We start from the raw sequence: 24,906 nt of genomic DNA, 5'->3' as shown, positions 1-24,906 counted from the left end.
TTCCGAAATACGGACTTTTTTGAGTGTGACTGAAATAGTGAAACCTTTGTTTTCTAATGGCTCAATGTACACAAACTTTGTTTAATATACAAAGTTATTAAAAATATTGTATTAAATGACCTTTAGTCTGTGTTTATAAGGTGTATATGAAACATAAATGAATTGTGTGAATGTAGACACACTTTGTTTAATGCACAAAGTTATAAAAAATATTGGCTAAAATTGCCTTCAGGCTGTGTGTATAAGGTGTATATGTTACATAAATGCATTCTGTGCTTAGATTTAGGTCCCATCACCATGTTATCTTATTATGGTATGCAATTATTCCAAAATACGGAAAAATCCGATATCCAAAATACGTCTGGTCCCAAGCATTTTGGATAAGGGATACTCAACCTGTACTGCACAGGACTATGGTGTATTCTCTACAGTACATTATACATATGTTACATTATACTGCACAGGACTATGGTGTATTCTCTACAGTGCATTATACATTATACATATGTTACATTATACTGCACAGGGCTATGGTGTACACTCTACAGTGCATTATACATTATACTGCACAGGACTATGGTGTACTCTCTACATGACATTATACATATGTTACATTATACTGCACAGGACTATGGTGCATTCTCTACGGCATATTATGCATATGTTACATTATATTGCACAGGACAATGGTGTATTCTCTACAGTGCATTATACATATGTTACATTACACTACACAGGATTATGGTGTATTCTCTACGGTGTATTATACATTATACATATGTTACATTATACTGCACAGGACAATGGTGTATTCTCTTCGGTGCATTATACATTATACATATGTTACATTAAACTGCACAGGACAATGGTGTATTCTCTACGGTGTATTATACATTATACATATGTTACATTATACTGCACAGGACAATGGTGTATTCTCTACGGTGCATTATACATTATACATATGTTACATTATACTGCAGAGGACTATGGTGTATTCTCAACGTTGCATTTTACATTATACATATGTTACATTATACTGCACAGGACTATGGTGTATTCTCTACGGTGCATTATACATTATACATATGTTACATTATACTGCACAGGACTATGGTGTATTCTCTACGGTGCATTATACATTATACATATGCTACCTTATACTGCACAGGACTATGGTGTATTCTCTACAGTGTATTATACATTATACATATGTTACATTATACTGCACAGGACTATGGTGTATTCTCTACAGTACATTATATATATGTTACATTATACAGGTTTAGTATCCCATATCCAAATATTCCGAAATACGGAATATTCCGAAATACGGACTTTTTTGAGTGTGACTGAAATAGTGAAACCTTTGTTTTCTAATGGCTCAATGTACACAAACTTTGTTTAATATACAAAGTTATTAAAAATATTGTATTAAATGACCTTTAGTCTGTGTTTATAAGGTGTATATGAAACATAAATGAATTGTGTGAATGTAGACACACTTTGTTTAATGCACAAAGTTATAAAAAATATTGGCTAAAATTGCCTTCAGGCTGTGTGTATAAGGTGTATATGTTACATAAATGCATTCTGTGCTTAGATTTAGGTCCCATCACCATGTTATCTTATTATGGTATGCAATTATTCCAAAATACGGAAAAATCCGATATCCAAAATACGTCTGGTCCCAAGCATTTTGGATAAGGGATACTCAACCTGTACTGCACAGGACTATGGTGTATTCTCTACAGTACATTATACATATGTTACATTATACTGCACAGGACTATGGTGTATTCTCTACAGTGCATTATACATTATACATATGTTACATTATACTGCACAGGGCTATGGTGTACACTCTACAGTGCATTATACATTATACTGCACAGGACTATGGTGTACTCTCTACATGACATTATACATATGTTACATTATACTGCACAGGACTATGGTGCATTCTCTACGGCATATTATGCATATGTTACATTATATTGCACAGGACAATGGTGTATTCTCTACAGTGCATTATACATATGTTACATTACACTACACAGGATTATGGTGTATTCTCTACGGTGTATTATACATTATACATATGTTACATTATACTGCACAGGACAATGGTGTATTCTCTTCGGTGCATTATACATTATACATATGTTACATTAAACTGCACAGGACAATGGTGTATTCTCTACGGTGTATTATACATTATACATATGTTACATTATACTGCACAGGACAATGGTGTATTCTCTACGGTGCATTATACATTATACATATGTTACATTATACTGCAGAGGACTATGGTGTATTCTCAACGTTGCATTTTACATTATACATATGTTACATTATACTGCACAGGACTATGGTGTATTCTCTACGGTGCATTATACATTATACATATGTTACATTATACTGCACAGGACTATGGTGTATTCTCTACGGTGCATTATACATTATACATATGCTACCTTATACTGCACAGGACTATGGTGTATTCTCTACAGTGTATTATACATTATACATATGTTACATTATACTGCACAGGACTATGGTGTATTCTCTACAGTACATTATATATATGTTACATTATACAGGTTGAGTATCCCATATCCAAATATTCCGAAATACGGAATATTCCGAAATACGGACTTTTTTGAGTGTGACTGAAATAGTGAAACCTTTGTTTTCTAATGGCTCAATGTACACAAACTTTGTTTAATATACAAAGTTATTAAAAATATTGTATTAAATGACCTTTAGTCTGTGTTTATAAGGTGTATATGAAACATAAATGAATTGTGTGAATGTAGACACACTTTGTTTAATGCACAAAGTTATAAAAAATATTGGCTAAAATTGCCTTCAGGCTGTGTGTATAAGGTGTATATGTTACATAAATGCATTCTGTGCTTAGATTTAGGTCCCATCACCATGTTATCTTATTATGGTATGCAATTATTCCAAAATACGGAAAAATCCGATATCCAAAATACGTCTGGTCCCAAGCATTTTGGATAAGGGATACTCAACCTGTACTGCACAGGACTATGGTGTATTCTCTACAGTACATTATACATATGTTACATTATACTGCACAGGACTATGGTGTATTCTCTACAGTGCATTATACATTATACATATGTTACATTATACTGCACAGGGCTATGGTGTACACTCTACAGTGCATTATACATTATACTGCACAGGACTATGGTGTACTCTCTACATGACATTATACATATGTTACATTATACTGCACAGGACTATGGTGCATTCTCTACGGCGTATTATGCATATGTTACATTATACTGCACAGGACAATGGTGTATTCTCTACAGTGCATTATACATATGTTACATTACACTACACAGGACTATGGTGTAATCTCTACGGTGTATTATACATTATACATATGTTACATTATACTGCACAGGACAATGGTGTATTCTCTTCGGTGCATTATACATTATACATATGTTACATTAAACTGCACAGGACAATGGTGTATTCTCTACGGTGTATTATACATTATACATATGTTACATTATACTGCACAGGACAATGTTGTATTCTCTACGGTGCATTATACATTATACATATGTTACATTATACTGCACAGGACTATGGTGTATTATCTACGGTGCATTATACATTATACATATGCTACCTTATACTGCACAGGACTACGGTGTATTCTCTACAGTGTATTATACATTATACATATGTTACATTATACTGCACAGGACTATGGTGTATTCTCTACAGTACATTATACATATGTTACATTATACTGCACAGGACTATGGTGTATTCTCTACAGTGCATTATACATTATACATATGTTTCATTATACTGCACATGACTATGGTGTATTCTCTATAGTGTATTATACATATGTTACATTACACTACACAGGACTATGGTGTATTCTCTACGGTGTATTATACATTATACATATGTTACATTATACTGCACAGGACAATGGTGTATTCTCTACAGTACATTATACATATGTTACATTATACTGCACAGGACTATGGTGTATTCTCTACAGTGCATTATACATATGTTACATTATACTGCACATGACTATGGTGTATTCTCTATATTGTATTATACATATGTTACATTACACTACACAGGACTATGGTGTATTCTCTACGGTGTATTATACATTATACATATGTTACATTATACTGCACAGGACAATGGTGTATTCTCTACGGTGCATTATACATTATACATATGTTACATTATACTGCACAGGACTATGGTGTATTATCTACGGTGTATTATACATTATACATATGTTACATTATACTGCACAGGACAATGGTGTATTCTCTACGGTGCATTATACATTATACATATGTTACATTATACTGCAGAGGACTATGGTGTATTGTCTACGGTGCATTATACATTATACATATGTTACATTATACTGCACAGGACTATGGTGTATTCTCTACGGTGCATTATACATTATACATATGCTACCTTATACTGCACAGGACTATGGTGTATTCTCTACAGTGTATTATACAATATACATATGTTACATTATACTGCACAGGACTATGGTGTATTCTCTACAGTACATTATACATATGTTACATTATACTGCACAGCACTATGGTGTATTCTCTACAGTGCATTATACATTATACATATGTTACATTATACTGCACATGACTATGGTGTATTCTCTATAGTGTATTATACATATGTTACATGACACTACACAGGACTATGGTGTATTCTCTACGGTGTATTATACATTATACATATGTTACATTATACTGCACAGGACAATGGTGTATTCTCTACGGTGCATTATACATTATACATATGTTACATTAAACTGCACAGGACAATGGTGTATTCTCTATTGTGCATTATACATTATACATATGTTACATTATACTGCACAGGACTATGGTGTATTATCTACGGTGTATTATACATTATACATATGTTACATTATACTGCACAGGACAATGGTGTATTCTCTACGGTGCATTATACATTATACATATGTTACATTATACTGCACAGGACTATTGTGTATTCTCTACGGTGCATTATACATTATACATATGCTACCTTATACTGCACAGGACTATGGTGTATTCTCTACAGTGTATTATACAATATACATATGTTACATTATACTGCACAGGACTATGGTGTATTCTCTACAGTACATTATACATATGTTACATTATACTGCACAGCACTATGGTGTATTCTCTACAGTGCATTATACATTATACATATGTTACATTATACTGCACATGACTATGGTGTATTCTCTATAGTGAAATATACATATGTTACATGACACTACACAGGACTATGGTGTATTCTCTACGGTGTATTATACATTATACATATGTTACATTATACTGCACAGGACAATGGTGTATTCTCTACGGTGCATTATACATTATACATATGTTACATTAAACTGCACAGGACAATGGTGTATTCTCTACGGTGCATTATACATTATACATATGTTACATTATACTGCACAGGACAATGGTGTATTCTCTACGGTGCATTATACATTATACATATGTTACATTATACTGCACAGGACTATGGTGTATTCTCAACATTGCATTTTACATTATACATATGTTACATTATACTGCACAGGACTATGGTGTATTCTCTACGGTGCATTTTACATTATACATATGTTACATTATACTGCACAGGACTATGGTGTATTCTTAACGTTGCATTTTACATTATACATATGTTACATTATACTGCACAGGACTATGGTGTATTCTCTACGGTGCATTATACATTATACATATGTTACATTATACTGCACAGCACTATGGTGTATTCTCTACGGTGCATTATACATTATACATATGCTACCTTATACTGCACAGGACTATGGTGTATTCTCTACAGTGTATTATACATTATACATATGTTACATTATACTGCACAGGACTATGGTGTATTCTCTACAGTACATTATACATATGTTACATTATACTGCACAGGACTATGGTGTATTCTCTACAGTGCATTATACATTATACATATGTTACATTATACTGCACAGGGCTATGGTGTACTCTCTACAGTGCATTATACATTATACATATGTTACATTAAACTGCACAGGACAATGGTGTATTCTCTACGGTGCATTATACATTATACATGTGTTACATTATACTGCACAGGACTATGGTGTATTATCTACGGTGTATTATACATTGTACATATGTTACATTATACTGCACAGGACAATGGTGCATTTTCTACGGTGCATTATACATTATACATATGTTACATTATACTGCACAGGACTATGGTGTATTCTCAACGTTGCATTTTACATTATACATATGTTACATTATACTGCACAGGACTATGGTGTACACTCTACAGTGCATTATACATTATACATGTTACATTATACTGCACAGGACTATGGTGCATTCTCTACGGTGTATTATGCATATGTTACATTATACTGCACAGGACAATGGTGTATTCTCTACAGTGCATTATACATATGTTACATTATACTGCACAGGACTATGGTGTATTATATAAAGTGTATTATACATTATACATATGTTACATTATACTGCACAGGACTATGGTGTTTTCTCTACAGTGTATTATACATATGTTACATTATACTGCACATGACTATGGTGTATTCCCTACAGTACATTATACATATGTTACATTATACTACACAGGACTATGGTGTATTCTCTACAGTGCATTATACATTATACATATGTTACATTATACTGCACAGGACTATGGTGTATTCTCTACAGTGTATTATACAATATACATATGTTACATTATACTGCACAGAACTATGGTGTATACTGTACAGTGCATTATACATATGTTACATTATACTGCACAGGCTATGGTGTGTCCTCTACAGTGCATTATACATTATACATATGTTACATTATACTGCACAGGACTATGGTGCATTCTCTACAGCGCATTATACATTATAGATATGTTACATTATACTGCAAAGGACTATGGTGTACTCTCTACAGTGCATTATACATATGTTACTTAATACTGCACAGGACTATGGTGTATTGTCTACAGTGCATTATACATATGTTACATTATACTGCACAGGACTATGGTGTATTCTCTACAGTGTATTATACATATGTTACATTATACTGCACAGGACTATGGTGTATTCCCTACAGTACATTATACATATGTTACATTATACTACACAGGGCTATGGTGTATTCTCTACAGTGCATTATACATTATACATATGTTACATTATACTGCACAGGACTATGGTGTATTTTCTACAGTGTATTATACATTATACATATGTTACATTATACTGCACAGGCTATGGTGTGTCCTCTACAGTGCATTATACATTATACATTATACATATGTTACATTATACTGCACAGGCTATGGTGTGTCCTCTACAGTGCATTATACATTATACATATGTTACATTATACTGCACAGGACTATGGTGTATTCTCTACAGTGCATTATACATTATACATATGTTACATTATACTGCACAGGACTATGGTGTATTCTCTACAGCGCATTATACATATATTACATTATACAGCAGAGGGCTATGGTGTATTCTCTACAGTGCATTATACATAATACATATGTTACATTATACTGCACAGGACTATGGTGTATACTCTACAGTGCATTATACATTATACATATGTTACATTATACTGCACAGGACTATGGTGTATACTCTACTGTGCATTATACATATGTTACATTATACTGCACAGGACTATGGTGTATTCTCTACACTGCATTATACATTATACATATGTTACATTATACTGCACAGGACTATGGTGTATACTCTACTGTGCATTATACATATGTTACATTATACTGCACAGGACTATGGTGTATTCTCTACACTGCATTATACATTATACATATGTTACATTATACTGCACAGCACTATGGTGTATTCTCTACAGTGCATTATACATTATACATATGTTACACTATACTGCACAGGACTATGGTGTATTCTCTACAGTGTATTATACATATATTACATTATACAGCAGAGGGCTATGGTGTATTCTCTACAGTGCATTATACATATGTTACATTATACTGCACAGGACTATGGTGTATTCTCTACAGTACTTTATACATATGTTCCATAATACTGCACAGGACTATGGTTTACTCTCTACAGTGCATTATACATTATACATATGTTACATTATACTGCACAGGACTATGGTGTACTCTCTACAGTGCATTATACATTATACATATGTTACATTATACTGCACAGGACTATGGTGTACTCTCTACAGTGCATTATACATTATACATATGTTACATTATACTGCACAGGACTATGGGGTATACTCTAGTGTGCATTATACATTATACATATGTTACATTATACTGCACAGGACTATGGTGTATACTCTACAGTGCATTATACATATGTTACATTATACTGCACAGGACTATGGTGTATTCTCTACAGTGCATTATACATATGTTACATTATACTGCACAGGACTATGGTGTATACTCTACAGTGCATTATACATATGTTACAATGTAGTGCACAGGACTATGGTGTATACTTTACAGTGCATTATACATATGTTACATTATACTGCACAGGACTATGGGGTATTCTCTGCAGTGCATTATACATTATACATATGTTACATTATACTGCACAGGACTATGGTGTATTCTGTACTGTGCATTATACATTATACATATGTTACATTATACTGCACAGGACTATGGTGTATTCTCTACAGTGCATTATACATTATACATATGTTACCTTATACTGCACAGGACTATGGTGTATTCTCTACAGTGCATTATACATTATACATATGTTACATTATACTGCACAGGACTATTGGTGTATTCTCTATAGTGTATTATACATTATACATACGTTACATTATACTGCACAGGACTATGGTGTATTCTCTACGGTGTATTATACATTATACATATGTTACCTTATACTGCACAGGACAATGGTGTATTCTCTACGGTGCATTATACATTATACATATGTTACATTGTACTGCACAGGACAATGGTGTATTCTCTACGGTGCATTATACATATGTTACATTATACTGCACAGGACTATTGTGTATTCTCTACAGTGCATTATACATTATACATATGTTACATTATAATGCACAGGACTATGGTGTATTCTCTACAGTGCATTATACATTGTACATATGTTACATTTTACTGCACAAGATTATGGTGTATTCTCTACAGTGCATTATACGTTATACATATGTTACATTATACTGCACAGGACTATGGTGTATTCTCTACAGTGCATTATACATTATACATATGTTACATTATACTGCACAGGACTCTGGTGTGTTCTCTACAATGTATTATAGATATGTTACATTATACTGCACAGGACTATGGTGTATTATCTACAGTACATTATACATATGTTACATTATACTACACAGGACTATGGTGTATTCTCTACAGTGCATTATACATTATACATATGTTACATTATACTGCACAGGACTATGGTGTATACTCTACAGTGCATTATACATATGTTACATTATACTGCACAGTCTATGGTGTGTCCTCTACAGTGCATTATACATTATACATATGTTACATTATACTGCACAGGACTATGGTGTACTCTCTACAGTGCATTATACATTATACATATGTTACATTATACTGCACAGGACTATGGTGTACTCTCTACAGTACATTATACATATGTTACATTATACTGCACAGGCCTATGGTGTATTCTCTACAGTGCATTATACATTATACATATGTTACATTATACTGCACAGTTTATGGTGTGTCCTCTACAGTGCATTATACATTATACATATGTTACATTATACTGCACAGGACTATGGTGCATTCTGTACAGAGTATTATACATTATAATAGGATTTTACTTACCGGTAAATCTATTTCTCGTAGTCCGTAGAGGATGCTGGGGACTCCGTAAGGACCATGGGGAATAGACGGGCTCCGCAGGAGATAGGGCACTTTAAGAAAGCTTTGGATTCTGGGTGTGCACTGGCTCCTCCCTCTATGTCCCTCCTCCAGACCTCAGTTAGAGAAACTGTGCCCAAAGGATATGAACAGTACGAGGAAAGGATTTATGTAACCTAAGGGCGAGATTCATACCAGCCACACCAATCACACCATATAACTTGTGATAAACTACCCAGTTAACAGTATGAACAAGTAACATAGCCTCGGTTCAAGACCGACCAACTATAACATAACCCTTATGTAAGCAATAACTATATACAAGTCTTGCAGAAGAAGTCCGCACATGGGACGGGCGCCCAGCATCCTCTACGGACTACGAGAAATAGATTTACCGGTAAGTAAAATCCTATTTTCTCTAACGTCCTAGAGGATGCTGGGGACTCCGTAAGGACCATGGGGATTATACCAAAGCTCCCAAACGGGCAGGAGAGTGCGGATGACTCTGCAGCACCGATTGAGCAAACAGGAGGTCCTCCTCAGCCAGGGTATCAAATTTATAGAACTTTGCAAAGGTGTTTGACCCCGACCAAGTAGCAGCTCAGCACAGTTGTAGTGCCGAGACCCCTCGGGCAGCCGCCCAAGAAGAGCCCACCTTCCTAGTGGAATGGGCCTTAACCGATTTAGGCAATGGCAATCCTGCCGTAGAAATCGCCTGCTGAATCGTGTTACAGATCCAGCTAGCAATTGTCTGCTTTGAAGCAGGAGCGCCAACCTTGTTGGCCGCATACACAACAAACAGAGTTTCAGTCTTCCTGATCCTAGCTGTTCTGGTCACGTAAATCTTCAAAGCCCTGACCACATCCAGGGACTCGGAGTCCTCCAAGTCCCGTGTAGCCACAGGTACGTCAATAGGTTGGTTCATATGAAAAGATGAGACCACCTTGGGCAGAAATTGAGGACGAGTCCTCAACTCTGCCCTATCCACGTGAAAAATCAGGTATGGGCTTTTATATGATAAATCCGCTAATTCCGAATCACGCCTTGCAGAAGCTAAGGCCAACAACATGACCACTTTCCAAGTGAGGTATTTCAACTCCACTATTTTGAGTGGTTCAAACCAAGGTGACTTGAGGAAACTTAATACCACGTTGAGATCCCAAGGCGCCACCGGAGGTACAAAGGGAGGTTGAATATGCAGCACTCCCTTCACAAAAGTCTGTACTTCAGGAAGAGAAGCCAATTCTTTTTGAAAGAAAATGGATAAGGCCGAAATTTGGACCTTTATGGACCCTAATTTTAGGCCCAAATTCACTCCCGTTTGAAGGAAGTGAAGCAGACGGCCCAGATGGAACTCCTCCGTAGGAGCAGCTCTGGCCTCACACCAAGAAACATATTTCTGCCATATACGGTGATAATGTTTCGATGTCACATCCTTCCTAGCCTTGATCAGGGTAGGAATGACCTCCTCTGGAATCCCTTTTTCAGCTAGGATCCGGCGTTCAACCGCCATGCCGTCAAACGCAGCCGCGGTAAGTCTTGGAACAGGCAGGGCCCCTGCTGCAGCAGGTCCTGCCTTAGAGGAAGAGGCCACGGATCTTCTGTGAGCAACTCTTGCAGATCCGGATACCAAGTCCTCCTTGGCCAATCTGGAACAATGAGAATTGTTCTGACCCTTCTTAGTCTTATTAATCTCAACACCTTGGGTATGAGAGGCAGAGGAGGAAACACATAGACCGATCTGAACACCCATGGTGAACACCCATGGCGTCTACCGCTACCCCCTGAGGGTCTCTTGACCTGGCGCAATACCTCTTTATTCTTTTTGTTGAGACGGGACGCCATCATGTCTATTTGAGGCAGTCCCCACCGATCCACGATCTGTGTGAAGACTTCTTGATGAAGTCCCCACTCTCCCGGATGCAGGTCGTACCTGCTGAGGAAGTCCGCCTCCCAGTTGTCCACCCCCGGGATGAACACTGCTGATAGTGCGCTTACATGGCCTTCTGCCCAGCGCAGAATCCTGGTCGCCTCTGCCATGGCCACTCTGCTCCTTGTGCCGCCTTGGCGGTTTACATGAGCCACTGCCGTGATATTGTCCGACTGAATCAGAACCGGTTTGTTCTGAAGCCACTCCTCCGCCTGGCGTAGGGCATTGTAAATGGCCCTTAACTCCAGGACATTGCTGTGGAGACAAGTCTCTAGGCTTGACCAGAGACCTTGGAAATTTCTTCCCAGTGCGACAGCCCCCCAACCTCGGAGGCTCGCGTCCGTGGTCACCAGGATCCAGTCCTGAATGCCGAACCTGCGACCCTCTAGGAGGTGAGCACTGTGCAGCCACCACAGGAGAGATACCCTGGCCCTGGGAGACAGGGTGATCCGTTTCTGTAGATGGGACCCGGCCCATTTGTCCAATAGGTCCCATTGGAAAGTCCTCGCATGGAACCTGCCGAAGGGGATGGCCTCGTATGAAGCCACCATCTTCCCCAGAACCTTTGTGCAATGATGCACCGAAACCTTTTTTAGCTTTAAAAGGTTCCTGACCAGGATCAGCAGGATCCTTGAGGGAAGCAGTATCCGGAGAAGGCAGTGCCACCTTCTTGGATAAGCGTGTCAGCGCCTTGTCTACTTTAGGCGCAGATTCCCATCGTATCCGATCCTTCTGTGGAAAAGGATACGCCACGAGAATCCTTTTGGGAACATGGAGTCTCCTATCCGGAGATTCCCAAGCCTTTTCGCATAATTCGCTTAGCTCAAATGAGGACGGAAACGTGACCTCAGGCTTTTTCCCTTTATACATGTGAACCCTCGTGTCAGGGACAGGGGGTTCCTCTGTGATATGCAAAACCTCTTTTATGGCAATAATCATGTACCTAAAACCTTTTGCCACCTTCGGCTGTAATTTTGCATCCTCATAGTCGACACTAGAGTCAGTATCTGTTTCAGCGACCTGGGATATGGGGCGCTTTTGAGACCCTGAAGGTCCTGGCTCCACAGGGACAGGCACGGGCTGGCTACCTGACTGACCCCTAGCTTCAGCTTTGTCTAATCTTTTATGCAGGAGATTTACATTTGCATTCAAGACATTCAGCATATCCACCCAGTCCGGTGTCGGCGTTGCCGACGACGACCTGACATTCAAGCACTCCCCCTCCACATTAAGCGAGCCTTCCTCATCAAACATGTCGACACACCCGTACCGACACACTGCACACACCAAGGGAAACTTTTTCTGAAGACAGTATCCCCTGAAAGGCCCTTTGGAGAGACAGAGAGAGAGTATGCCAGCACACACCCCAGCGCAATAACCCTGGAGACCAACACAGAATGCTTTTCCCCAGCAGCGCTGTATTATACTTTATCCGCCAATTATGTGCCCCCCCCCCCTCTATTTTTAAACTCCCTTCACCGTGTGTAAGCAGGGGAGAGTCCGGGGAGCTTCCTCTCAGCGTTCTGTGGAGAGAGAAATGGCGCTGGTGAGTGCTGAGGGAGAAGCCCCGCCCCCTCGGCGGCAGGCTTCTGTCCCGCTCAAAATCGTATAAAATGGCAGGGGCTCAATTATATACATGTACAGTGCCCAGCTGTACGTGTATATACCTATTTGCCATCTAAGAGGTGTTATTATTGCTGCCCAGGGCGACACCCCCCCCCCCTGCACCCTGCACCCATACAGTGACCGGAGTGTGTGAGGTGATGTGGAGCAATGACGCACAGCTGCAGTGCTGTGCGTTACCTCTGTGAAGCTGAAGGCTTCTGCCGCTTGAGACGTCTTCTTGCTTCTGTTCTTCTGGCTCTGTGAGGAGAACGGCGGCGTGGCTCCGGGGGTGGACGCCCAGGACGAACCTGTGTTCACCCCCTCTGAAGCTAATGGTGTCCAGTAGCCGAGGAAGCAGATCCTATCAGTTAAGTAGGTCTGCCCCTCTCTCCTCAATCCCTCGATGCAGGGAGCCTGTTGCCAGCAGTGCTCCCTGTGAAAAAAGTAAAAATCCAAACAAAAATGCTTTTAGTAGCAAAGAACTCAAGAGAGCTCCCTGCAGTGCGCCCTTCATCCTCTGGGCATAGGATCTAACTGAGGTCTAGAGGAGGGACATAGAGGGAGGAGCCAGTGCACACCCAGAATCCAAAGCTTTCTTAAAGTGCCCTATCTCCTGCGGAGCCCGTCTATTCCCCATGGTCCTTACGGAGTCCCCAGCATCCTCTAGGACGTTAGAGAAACATGTTACCTTTTACTGCACATGACTATGGTGTATTCTCTACAGTGCATTATACATTATACATATGTTACATACTGCACAGGACTATGGTGTATTCTCTACAGCGCATTATACATATGTTACATTATACTGCACAGGACTATGGTGTACTCTCTACAGTACATTATACATATGTTACATTATACTGCACAGGACTATGGTGTCTACTCTACAGTGCATTATACATATGTTACATTATACTGCACAGGACTATGGTGTCTACTCTACAGTGCATTATACATATGTTACATTATACTGCAAAGGACTATGGTGTATTCTCTACAGTGCATTATACATATGTTACATTATACTGCACAGGACTATGGTGTACTCTCTACAGTACATTATACATATGTTACATTATACTGCATAGGACTATGTTGTATTCTCTACAGTGCATTATACATTATAGATATGTTACATTATACTGCACAGGACTTTGGTGTACTCTCTACAGTACATTATACATATGTTACATTATACTGCACAGGACTATGGTGTATTCTCTACAGTGCATTATACATTATACATATGTTACATTATACTGCACAGGACTATGGTGTATTCTCTACAGTGCATTATACATATGTTACATAATACTGCACAGGACTATGGTGTATTCTCTACAGTGCATTATACATTATACATATGTTACATTATACTGCACAGGACTATGGTGTATTCTCTGCAGTACATTATACATTATACATATATTACATAATACTGCACTGGACTATGGTGTACTCTCTACAGTGCATTATACATTATACATATGTTACATTATACTGCACAGGACTATGGTGTACTCTCTACAGTACATTATACATATGTTACATTATACTGCACAGGACTATGGTGTACTCTCTACAGTACATTATACATATGTTACATTATACTGCACAGGACTATGGTGTATTCTCTACAGTGCATTATACATTATACATATGTTACATTATACTGCACAGGACTATGGTGTATTCTCTACAGTGCATTATACATTATACATATGTTACATTATACTGCACAGGACTATGGTGTATTCTCTACAGTGCATCATACATTATACATATGTTACATAATACTGCACAGGACTATGGTGTACTCTCTACAGTGCATTATACATATGTTACATTATACTGCACAGGACTATGGTGTACTCTCTACAGTGCATTATACATTATACATATGTTACATTATACTGCACAGGACTATGGTGTACTCTCTACAGTACATTATACATATGTTACATTATACTGCACAGGATTATGGTGCATTCTCTACGGTGTATTATACATTATACATATGTTACATTATACTGCACAGGACAATGGTGTATTCTCTACAGTGCATTATACATTATACATATGTTACGTTATACTGCACAGGACTATGGTGTATTATCTACAGTGTATTATACATTATACATATGTTACATTATACTGCACAGGACTATGGTGTATTCTCTAAGTGCATTATACATTATACATATGTTACAGTATACTGCACAGGACTATGGTGTATTCTCTACAGTGTATTATACATTATACATATGTTACATTATACTGCACAGGACTATGGTGTATACTCTACAGTGCATTATACATATGTTACATTATACTGCACAGGACTATGGTGTACTCTCTACAGTGCATTATACATTATACATATGTTACATTATACTGCACAGGACTATGGTGTACTCTCTACAGTACATTATACATATGTTACATTATACTGCACAGGATTATGGTGCATTCTCTACGGTGTATTATACATTATACATATGTTACATTATACTGCACAGGACAATGGTGTATTCTCTACAGTGCATTATACATTATACATATGTTACGTTATACTGCACAGGACAATGGTGTATTATCTACAGTGTATTATACATTATACATATGTTACATTATACTGCACAGGACTATGGTGTATTCTCTAAGTGCATTATACATTATACATATGTTACAGTATACTGCACAGGACTATGGTGTATTCTCTACAGTGTATTATACATTATACATATGTTACATTATACTGCACAGGACTATGGTGTATACTCTACAGTGCATTATACATATGTTACATTATACTGCACAAGACTATGGTGTATTCTCTACAGTGCATTATACATTATACATATGTTACATTATACTGCTCTGAATTTGCTGAAAATGATCTGCAAATCACTGAATGATATCTGTAATGTGTGAGCAAAATAAAGGCCCATACACACGGTAATATTCAGGCTATGCCCGATTCGCACTATGCGACAGGGGCCAGGTCGGCACATAGTCAGTATTGTAAGCATATAATGAGTGTGCTTGCGATACTATGTGCGATTTTGGCTAAGTGTCAATATTGACTTGCCTGCACAGTCTATCTAGTCTTGCAATGCCGACCACGCAGGACCGCGCATTGGAATTGAATCGGGATCGCCAGGTGACTTTCACCTTGCGATCTGCACTTACTTTTCTTACTATTTTGACTACATAGTAAAAATCGTAAGAAAATATCTCACCGTGTGTACACATAATTAGATGGATTTGGGGAACAATAAATCTGGGAACACACAAAAATGAAAAAATAGATTGCTGATATATTTCAGGGTCCCTCCAGATGAGGTCACCTGGTCGCGGTTGGTGGGCCAAAATTATGCTAAGCGCCTCAAATTTGTTGTCTCGCATAATTTATTAAAATTATTCTGATTTTCAGTGCTTAGTATTTGGAGAGTGCACCTGCATTTTCTCTTTTCTTTCCTGTGTGGAACTATAAGTCTCAGCATGGTAGCACCTCTCATGTTTAGAATTAGGGTGTGCAGACCACAGTGCAGGGAGAGCCTGGGCACACCTCCACAGTGATGCCATGAGGCTCCACCCCCATTCACAGAGCCACCTCCTCCTTTTAGAGCGCACACATCCCGAAGGTGCGCATAGTGTCCTGCATCCCTAGTCTCAGGCAGCCTCAACCTTTATTATATGATCCGATAAGCCGGCGGGCAGGGCCCTCCTACCTCTCTGTCATTACCCAGTCTCAACGTGTTACAGCTATGTGGCCAATTGTGAAGTGTACCGGACTATGCTGGCGCTATATAAGTAACTGCTAATAAATCAATATACTTCCTTGCTGCCTACTCACGTGTCAGCCCAGCGCAGTTATATACCCACCCTGTCTGACCCGGTGTATTGTTCCAGGTCCCCGTGACGTTTGATGATGTGGCCGCGTATTTTTCGGAGGATGAGTGGAAAGATCTGGAGGAGTGTCAGAAGGAGCTGTACAAGGACATGATGAAGGAGAATTATGAAGCTCTCATTTCCTTGGGTAATTATATCCCGCAGTCCCCTATAATCGGCGTGGTCGCCCTATCAGTAGCCGTTTCCGCCTGTAGGGAAAGCCTGCCTGCTGTGACCTGCGCTGTTAGGTGACGTGGGCGTTCCGCGCATTTCCAGTATTCTCTCCTGCACATTGCGCCAAACTCTCACCTGAGTCACCATTTTCCCCATTGTATGAAGCAGCTGCGAGGTAATGTGACTGATCCAGCCATAATATCTCCCTACAGACACGGGGAATGTACTAAGCGCCTCAGAGAGAGATAAACTACCAGCCAACCAGCTCCTAACTGTCATGTGACAGGCTGTTTGAAAAATGACAGGATCTGATTGGCTGGTACTTTATCTCCGTCCACTTTATCACACTCCAAGGCTTAGTACACAGAGTCACAGCGTGAAGCCGTGACACCCGGAACAGGCTCATGTCGCGGTGCCCCCCCCCCCCCACACACACACGAGATAGATTTACAGACACAACACACATAAACACAGACATATACACATATACTGTACACATAAATACACACACATATACTGTACATATACACACACACACAGACATATACTATACACATATACAAACACACACACATATGCACACAGACATATACACACATACTGTACACTTATACACACACATATTCTGTACACATAAACACACATACTGTACACATACACACACACATATACTGTACACATATACACACACACATATTGTACACATATACACACACAAAATAGATTCACAGACACAACACATAAACACAGACATATACACACATATACACATATACTGTACACATACACACACATATACTGTACACATATACACACAGACATATAATGTACACATATACACACAAATATGCACACATATACACACACATATACTGTACACATATATACACACACACACACACACACACACACACACACTGTACACATATATACACACATATACTGTACACATATACTGTACACATATATACACATATACTGTACACATATACACACACATACTGTACACATATACACACATATACTATACACATATACACACACATATACTGTACACATATACACACACACATATACACCATACTTGCCCACTCTCCCCCTGTACGGCCAGGAGGCTCCCAAACATGAGGTGGCTCTCCCAGATTCCCAGAAGAGTAGTCAAGTCTCCCAGCCAGCACCACCCACCAGCCCCCGAATCTCCCCCCAAACCATTCAACGCTGCTGTCCAAAGTCGGCAGTTCGGGGGTCCAATGATGCAATTCGCGCAGTATCTCGTCATCATGGCCCTGCAATCAATCGTGCAATCAAGCCTCGGTTCTGCTCCTATATAAACGTTGTTGACGTACACCATGCCCCCTTTTGCCCGTCACGCCCACCGCTGTGCCGACCTGGCTGCCCCCAGAATGTCGGCAAGTATGATATATACACATATACAGGTTGAGTATCCCTTATCCAAAATGCTTGGGACCAGAGGTATTTTGGATATGGGATTTTTCCGTATTTTGGAATAATAGCATACCATAATGAGATATCATGGTGATGGGACCTAAATCTAAGCACAGAATGCATTTATGTTACATATATACCTTATACACACAGCCTGAAGGTCATTTTAGCCAATATTTTTTATAACTTTGTGCATTACACAAAGTGTGTCTACATTCACACAATTCATTTATGTTTCATATACACCTTATACACACACAGCCTGAAGGTCATTTAATACAATATTTTTAATAACTTTGTGTATTAAACAAAGTTTGTGTACATTGAGCCATCAAAAAACAAAGGTTTCACTATCTCACTCTCACTCAAAAAAGTCTGTATTTCGGAATATTCCGTATTTCGGAATATTTGGATATGGGATACTCAACCTGTATACACACACGCACACACACACACACACACATATATACATATACACACACGCACATATACACACGCACATATACACACAAACATACAAACAAACAAACAAACACACACACATATATACAGCAATCCTTTCTCACCAAGAAGAGGGCAGCAGCTCCTTGTTCTAGCCTGGAGGGGAGGAGCTTCTATGTGATTGACAGGCTGGGCTTCCGTGGGTAGGAGGAAAGGACTGAGGAGAGGGAAGGGGTGACCACCACACTGCCTGCTTGTTCCATATCACTGACTGCAGATACCTGACAGCCAGGAAGGTTCTTCTGACAATCCTCCAAACCTCACATCACCCCCCAACACCGCACTGCACTGCAATCAGTGACATGGAACATGCAGGCAATGTGGAGGCCACCCCTTCCCTCTCTTCCAGTCTCCTCCTACCCTGAGTTCCGACGGTAGATGCTAGAATCAAGTTGGAGAAAGGACCCTTTGACATCAGTGGGAGGAGCCACGGTGCCAAGGAGAGGAGCTAGGCCAGCGGCATAGTTCTTCTATCCACGCCACCAACTACTCCCTTTAGGGTACATTTGGGGTAACCTGTCCGGGCATGGCTCCTGTCCCTGGTGACGTGGCTCCTGCCCCTGGTGACATCAGTGGTCCCTTCCCCAACTTAGTTTTAGACCTAACCGAGTCCCGACTCCCAGCCTGCTACAGAGAGCCAGCATCTTCTGTCCCTGCCAGCCCCACTCACTCCACCCGTTACTACATAGACCCCAAAGTGATATATTCTGCAGATTATTACACTACTGACCTCTCTAGTGACCTGCAGAACATTGCTCTGTCCCATCTACCCCCTGACAGGTACATAGTGATATATCCTGCAGATTATTACATTACTGACCTCTCTAGTGATCTGCAGAACATTGCTCTATCCCATCTACCCCCTGACAGGTACATAGGCCCTCATTCCGAGTTGATCGGTCGCAAGGCGAATTTAGCAGAGTTACACACGCTAAGCCGCCGCCTACTGGGAGTGAATCTTAGCTTCTTAAAATTGCGACCGATGTATTCGCAATATTGCGATTACTAACTACTTAGCAGTTTCAGAGTAGCTCCAGACTAACTCTGCCTGTGCGATCATTTCAGTGCTTGTCGTTCCTGGTTGACGTCACAAACACACCCAGCGTTCGCCCAGGCACTCCCACCGTTTCTCCGGCCACTCCTGCGTTTTTTCCGGAAACGGTAGCGTTTTCAGCCACACGCCCCTGAAACGCCGTGTTTCCGCCCAGTAACACCCATTTCCTGTCAATCACATTACGATCGCCGGAGCGAAGAAAAAGCCGTGAGTAAAAATACTTTCTTCATAGTAAAGTTACTTGGCGCAGTCGCAGTGCGAACATTGCGCATGCGTACTAAGCGGATTTTCACTGCGATGCGATGAAAAATACCGAGCGAACAACTCGGAATGAGGGCCATAGTGATATATCCTGCAGATTATTACACTACTGACCTCTCTAGTGATCTGCAGAACATTGCTCTTTCCTATCTACCCCCTGACAGGTACATAGTGATATATCCTGCAGATTATTACATTACCAGATCTATTTGGTAATTACTGCAGAATATTGCTACTTTCTTGCTAAAGATCTATTTGGTAATTACTGCAGAATATTGCACATTACATTGCATGTTTAAAAAATTGTTTTAAATGGATTAATATCTGTAGTCTGCAAAAACTTATAGTGATTGACTGGGGTTTACTGACCTCACATTTGGTAGTTGATTGACACCTTTTGGTGGAGGGTTGCTGTGTGGGGGAGGGGGTTGTAATCAGAAAGGACATGTGTTTGTAGACTTATTTATTCAGTATAGCATAGGACGCCTGGCCTATTAGGACGCTGCAGTGGCTAGTATATGAAGTGGCTAATTATCAAGTGGCAGCTCAAATCAATAGCAGTGTTATACCTGTGTTACATCGAAGGAAAACAAGGCAAACAAACAAAATAACAGAAGGACGGCATTACAACCACAAAACTCTGGATCTTTATGTGGCCTCTCCGCGCCTCTAACATGAGAACACCAAGACCAGGCTTACCACCTCTCTGGCTGAGGACATCAAGTCTGCCCCTGGGCCTAACCATCAAGATGAACAGGGAACTGTGGGGGCAGAGCACCAGAACCAGGCTCAGCAGGGACATCCCCATTGCTTCTGAGTGTGCCCCCCACATTCTCCTACCCACCCGTACTAAGATCTGATCAAAATGTTATCCCAATTCTACTTCTGACACTAGTTACCTGCTATTGTGTTTTTTTTCTCTCTCTCCATTGCTCGCTTCAACCCCACCATGTGTTTTTCCTGTAATGTTTACCTCCACTGATTGCACACCCTACCATTGTGCCCTACATGCAGGGTACATCATACTACTACATAAGCATCAGTTTTCCCATATATGAACTTGGCCCTTGTATGGCTCACCTACCACAGTGTAACCTTCAAAGTGCGCCCAACATGGCTGCCCCATATGGTACACTTGTGGATGGGATGAAAAATACATAGGCCTGATGGTTTTGATGGAACCCTACTCTGACTCTGAAATCACCCCCATTTTGTGTCATCTCTTCTAGGGGGGGACTATTCCACCCTGGGTAATCCTACGCTGAGCGCCCAAGATGGCTGCCGCACCTGGTACCTTGTGAGGGTGTAATACACAACCCCTGGAAGTTATTACCCAAAATGCCTCCACCAATCCTGCATTATGCTTTCTGTGAGCTCCAGGTTTTCTTCTACGTCTGTGTGGCTTATCTATTGTTGCATTACTCAAATCCTCTGTATCATGTGCATTGTTTTTGATATCTGTAAAGCGTCTTGAGTCCTGTTGGAGAAAGAGCGCTATATAAATAAAATTATTATAAATTATTATTACTGACCTCTCTAGTGATCTGCAGAACATTGCTCTGTCCCATCTACCCCCTGACAGGTACATAGTGATATATTCTGCAGATTATTACATTACTGACCTCTCTAGGGACCTGTAGAACATTGCTCTGTCCCATCTACCCCCTGACAGGTACATAGTGATATATTCTGCAGATTATTACATTACTGACCTCTCTAGTGATCTGCAGAACATTGCTCTGTCCCATCTACCCCCTGACAGGTACATATAGTGATATATCCTGCAGATTATTACATTACTGACCTCTCTAGTGATCTGCAGAACATTGCTCTGTCCCATCTACCCCCTGACAGGTACATAGTGATATATTCTGCAGATTATTACTTGATCACACAGATCTGATCCGTAGGAGTGTCAGTCCGCGCTCTATTGTAGCATTTGGACACTGAATAGATGCCTGTTTATGCCATGCATATAAAGGTGGACAGGTAATCGGCATAGATGGGCGGATACTCACATTACCGACCGTTAGGTAGACACAGGCTGCCATGGCCGAACTACTCAAAATCGGGCCCCTTACATACAATGTAGTGTGAAAGAAGCCTAAAAAATGCCTCTTACAGGCGTATCTGCTGCAGCTGCCCCCCTAGAGAGGAGGAGGTCCGTGTTCAGACTCCATCTGGGCCCCCTCCTCTCCTGCCGGCAGCGCTGTATACTCTGGCTACTAGGGCAACTAGGGAACCCCAGCGCTGTCCCAGAGTCTAGTGCGCATGCGTGAAATGCCGTGAAAATGGCTGCAGCATAATTTTCCTGGTGACTTCTGCAGTGCTGCTGCTGACGACACGGGAGTCCGGAGGTTAATTATTGAAAAAAATGAGTGCAGGGTGTGCGGCGTGGGCCCGCCTGGTTCCTGAGGGCTGTGTGGACCGCACACACTGCACCTATTATAAATACGCCAGTGGCCCTGCTCTACCTGCCCAGAAGAAAACAAATGAGATATTTTTTTACTTTTTCACAACAGCGCCTCTGTGTGTACACTCGTAGTAACGCTGGCGCCGCGGGGGGGTTTCAGAGATGTCCGTGCATGCGCAGTTGCAAATAATCACTCTACATCAGGCCCCTAATGTGCGACACCCAGAGGAGATCCCCAAGATGCCAGCACGCTGTATAACTGACCTGTGACCTGTATAACGAGTGCCGCCCGTATAACTGACCTGTGACCTGCATAACGAGTGCCTCCCGTATAACTGACCTGTGACCTGTATAACGAGTGCCACCCGTATAACTGACCTGTGACCTGTATAACGAGTGCCTCCCGTATAACTGACCTGTGACCTGTATAACGAGTGCCGCCCGTATAACTGACCTGTGACCTGTATAATGAGTGCTGCCCATATAACTGACCTGTGACCTGTATAACGAGTGCCTCCCGTATAACTGACCTGTGACCTGTATAACGAGTGCCGCCCGTATAACTGACCTGTGACCTGTATAACGAGTGCCGCCCGTATAACTGACCTGTGACCTGTATAACGAGTGCCGCCCGTATAACTGACCTGTGACCTGTATAACGAGTGCCGCCCGTATAACTGACCTGTGACCTGTATAACGAGTGCCGCCCGTATAACTGACCTGTATAACGAGTGCCTCCCGTATAACTGACCTGTGACCTGTATAACGAGTGCCGCCCGTATAACTGACCTGTGACCTGTATAACGAGTGCCGCCCGTATAACTGACCTGTGACCTGTATAACTAGTGCCGCCCGTATAACTGACCTGTATAACGAGTGCCGCCCGTATAAATGACCTGTGACCTGTATAAAGAGTGCCGCACGTATAACTGACCTGTGACCTGTATGACGAGTGCCTCCCGAATAACTGACCTGTATAACGAGTGCTGCACGTATAACTGACCTGTGACCTGTATAACGAGTGCAGCCCGTATAACTGACCTGTGACACGTTTAACGAGTGACGCCCGTATGACTGACCTGTGACCTGTTTAACGAGTGCCGCCCGTATAACTGACCTGTGACCTGTATAACGAGTGCCTCCCGTATAACTGACCTGTGACCTGTATAACGAGTGCCTACCGTATAACTGACCTGTGACCTGTATAACGAGTGCCGCCCGTATAACTGACCTGTGACCTGTATAATGAGTGCTGCCCATATAACTGACCTGTGACCTGTATAACGAGTGCCTCCCGTATAACTGACCTGTGACCTGTATAACGAGTGCCGCCCGTCTAACTGACCTGTGACCTGTATAACGAGTGCCGCCCGTATAACTGACCTGTGACCTGTATAACGAGTGCCGCCCGTATAACTGACCTGTGACCTGTATAACGAGTGCCGCCCGTATAACTGACCTGTGACCTGTATAACGAGTGCCGCCCGTATAACTGACCTGTATAACGAGTGCCTCCCGTATAACTGACCTGTATAACGAGTGCCGCCCGTATAACTGACCTGTGACCTG

The 24,906-nt window shown here is 40.8% G+C and overlaps 1 protein-coding gene across 1 annotated transcript in view; it reads left to right on the top strand.

Moving 5' to 3' along the window:
• The window catches only part of LOC134929701 (zinc finger protein 431-like), a 55,633-nt gene that overhangs the window by 18,156 nt on the left and 12,571 nt on the right, over nucleotides 1-24,906 (top strand). Inside the window, exon 2 of the mRNA XM_063925279.1 lies at nucleotides 17,510-17,636. Coding sequence (XP_063781349.1) covers nucleotides 17,510-17,636 — 127 coding nt within the window. The remainder of the gene's footprint in view (nucleotides 1-17,509; nucleotides 17,637-24,906) is intronic.

Source organism: Pseudophryne corroboree, chromosome 5 (genome assembly GCF_028390025.1).
Source record: "Pseudophryne corroboree isolate aPseCor3 chromosome 5, aPseCor3.hap2, whole genome shotgun sequence".
Lineage (NCBI taxonomy): Eukaryota > Metazoa > Chordata > Amphibia > Anura > Myobatrachidae > Pseudophryne > Pseudophryne corroboree.
The sequence above is the reverse complement of the archived record's forward strand: the minus strand, read 5'-3'. Positions and strand labels throughout refer to the sequence as shown.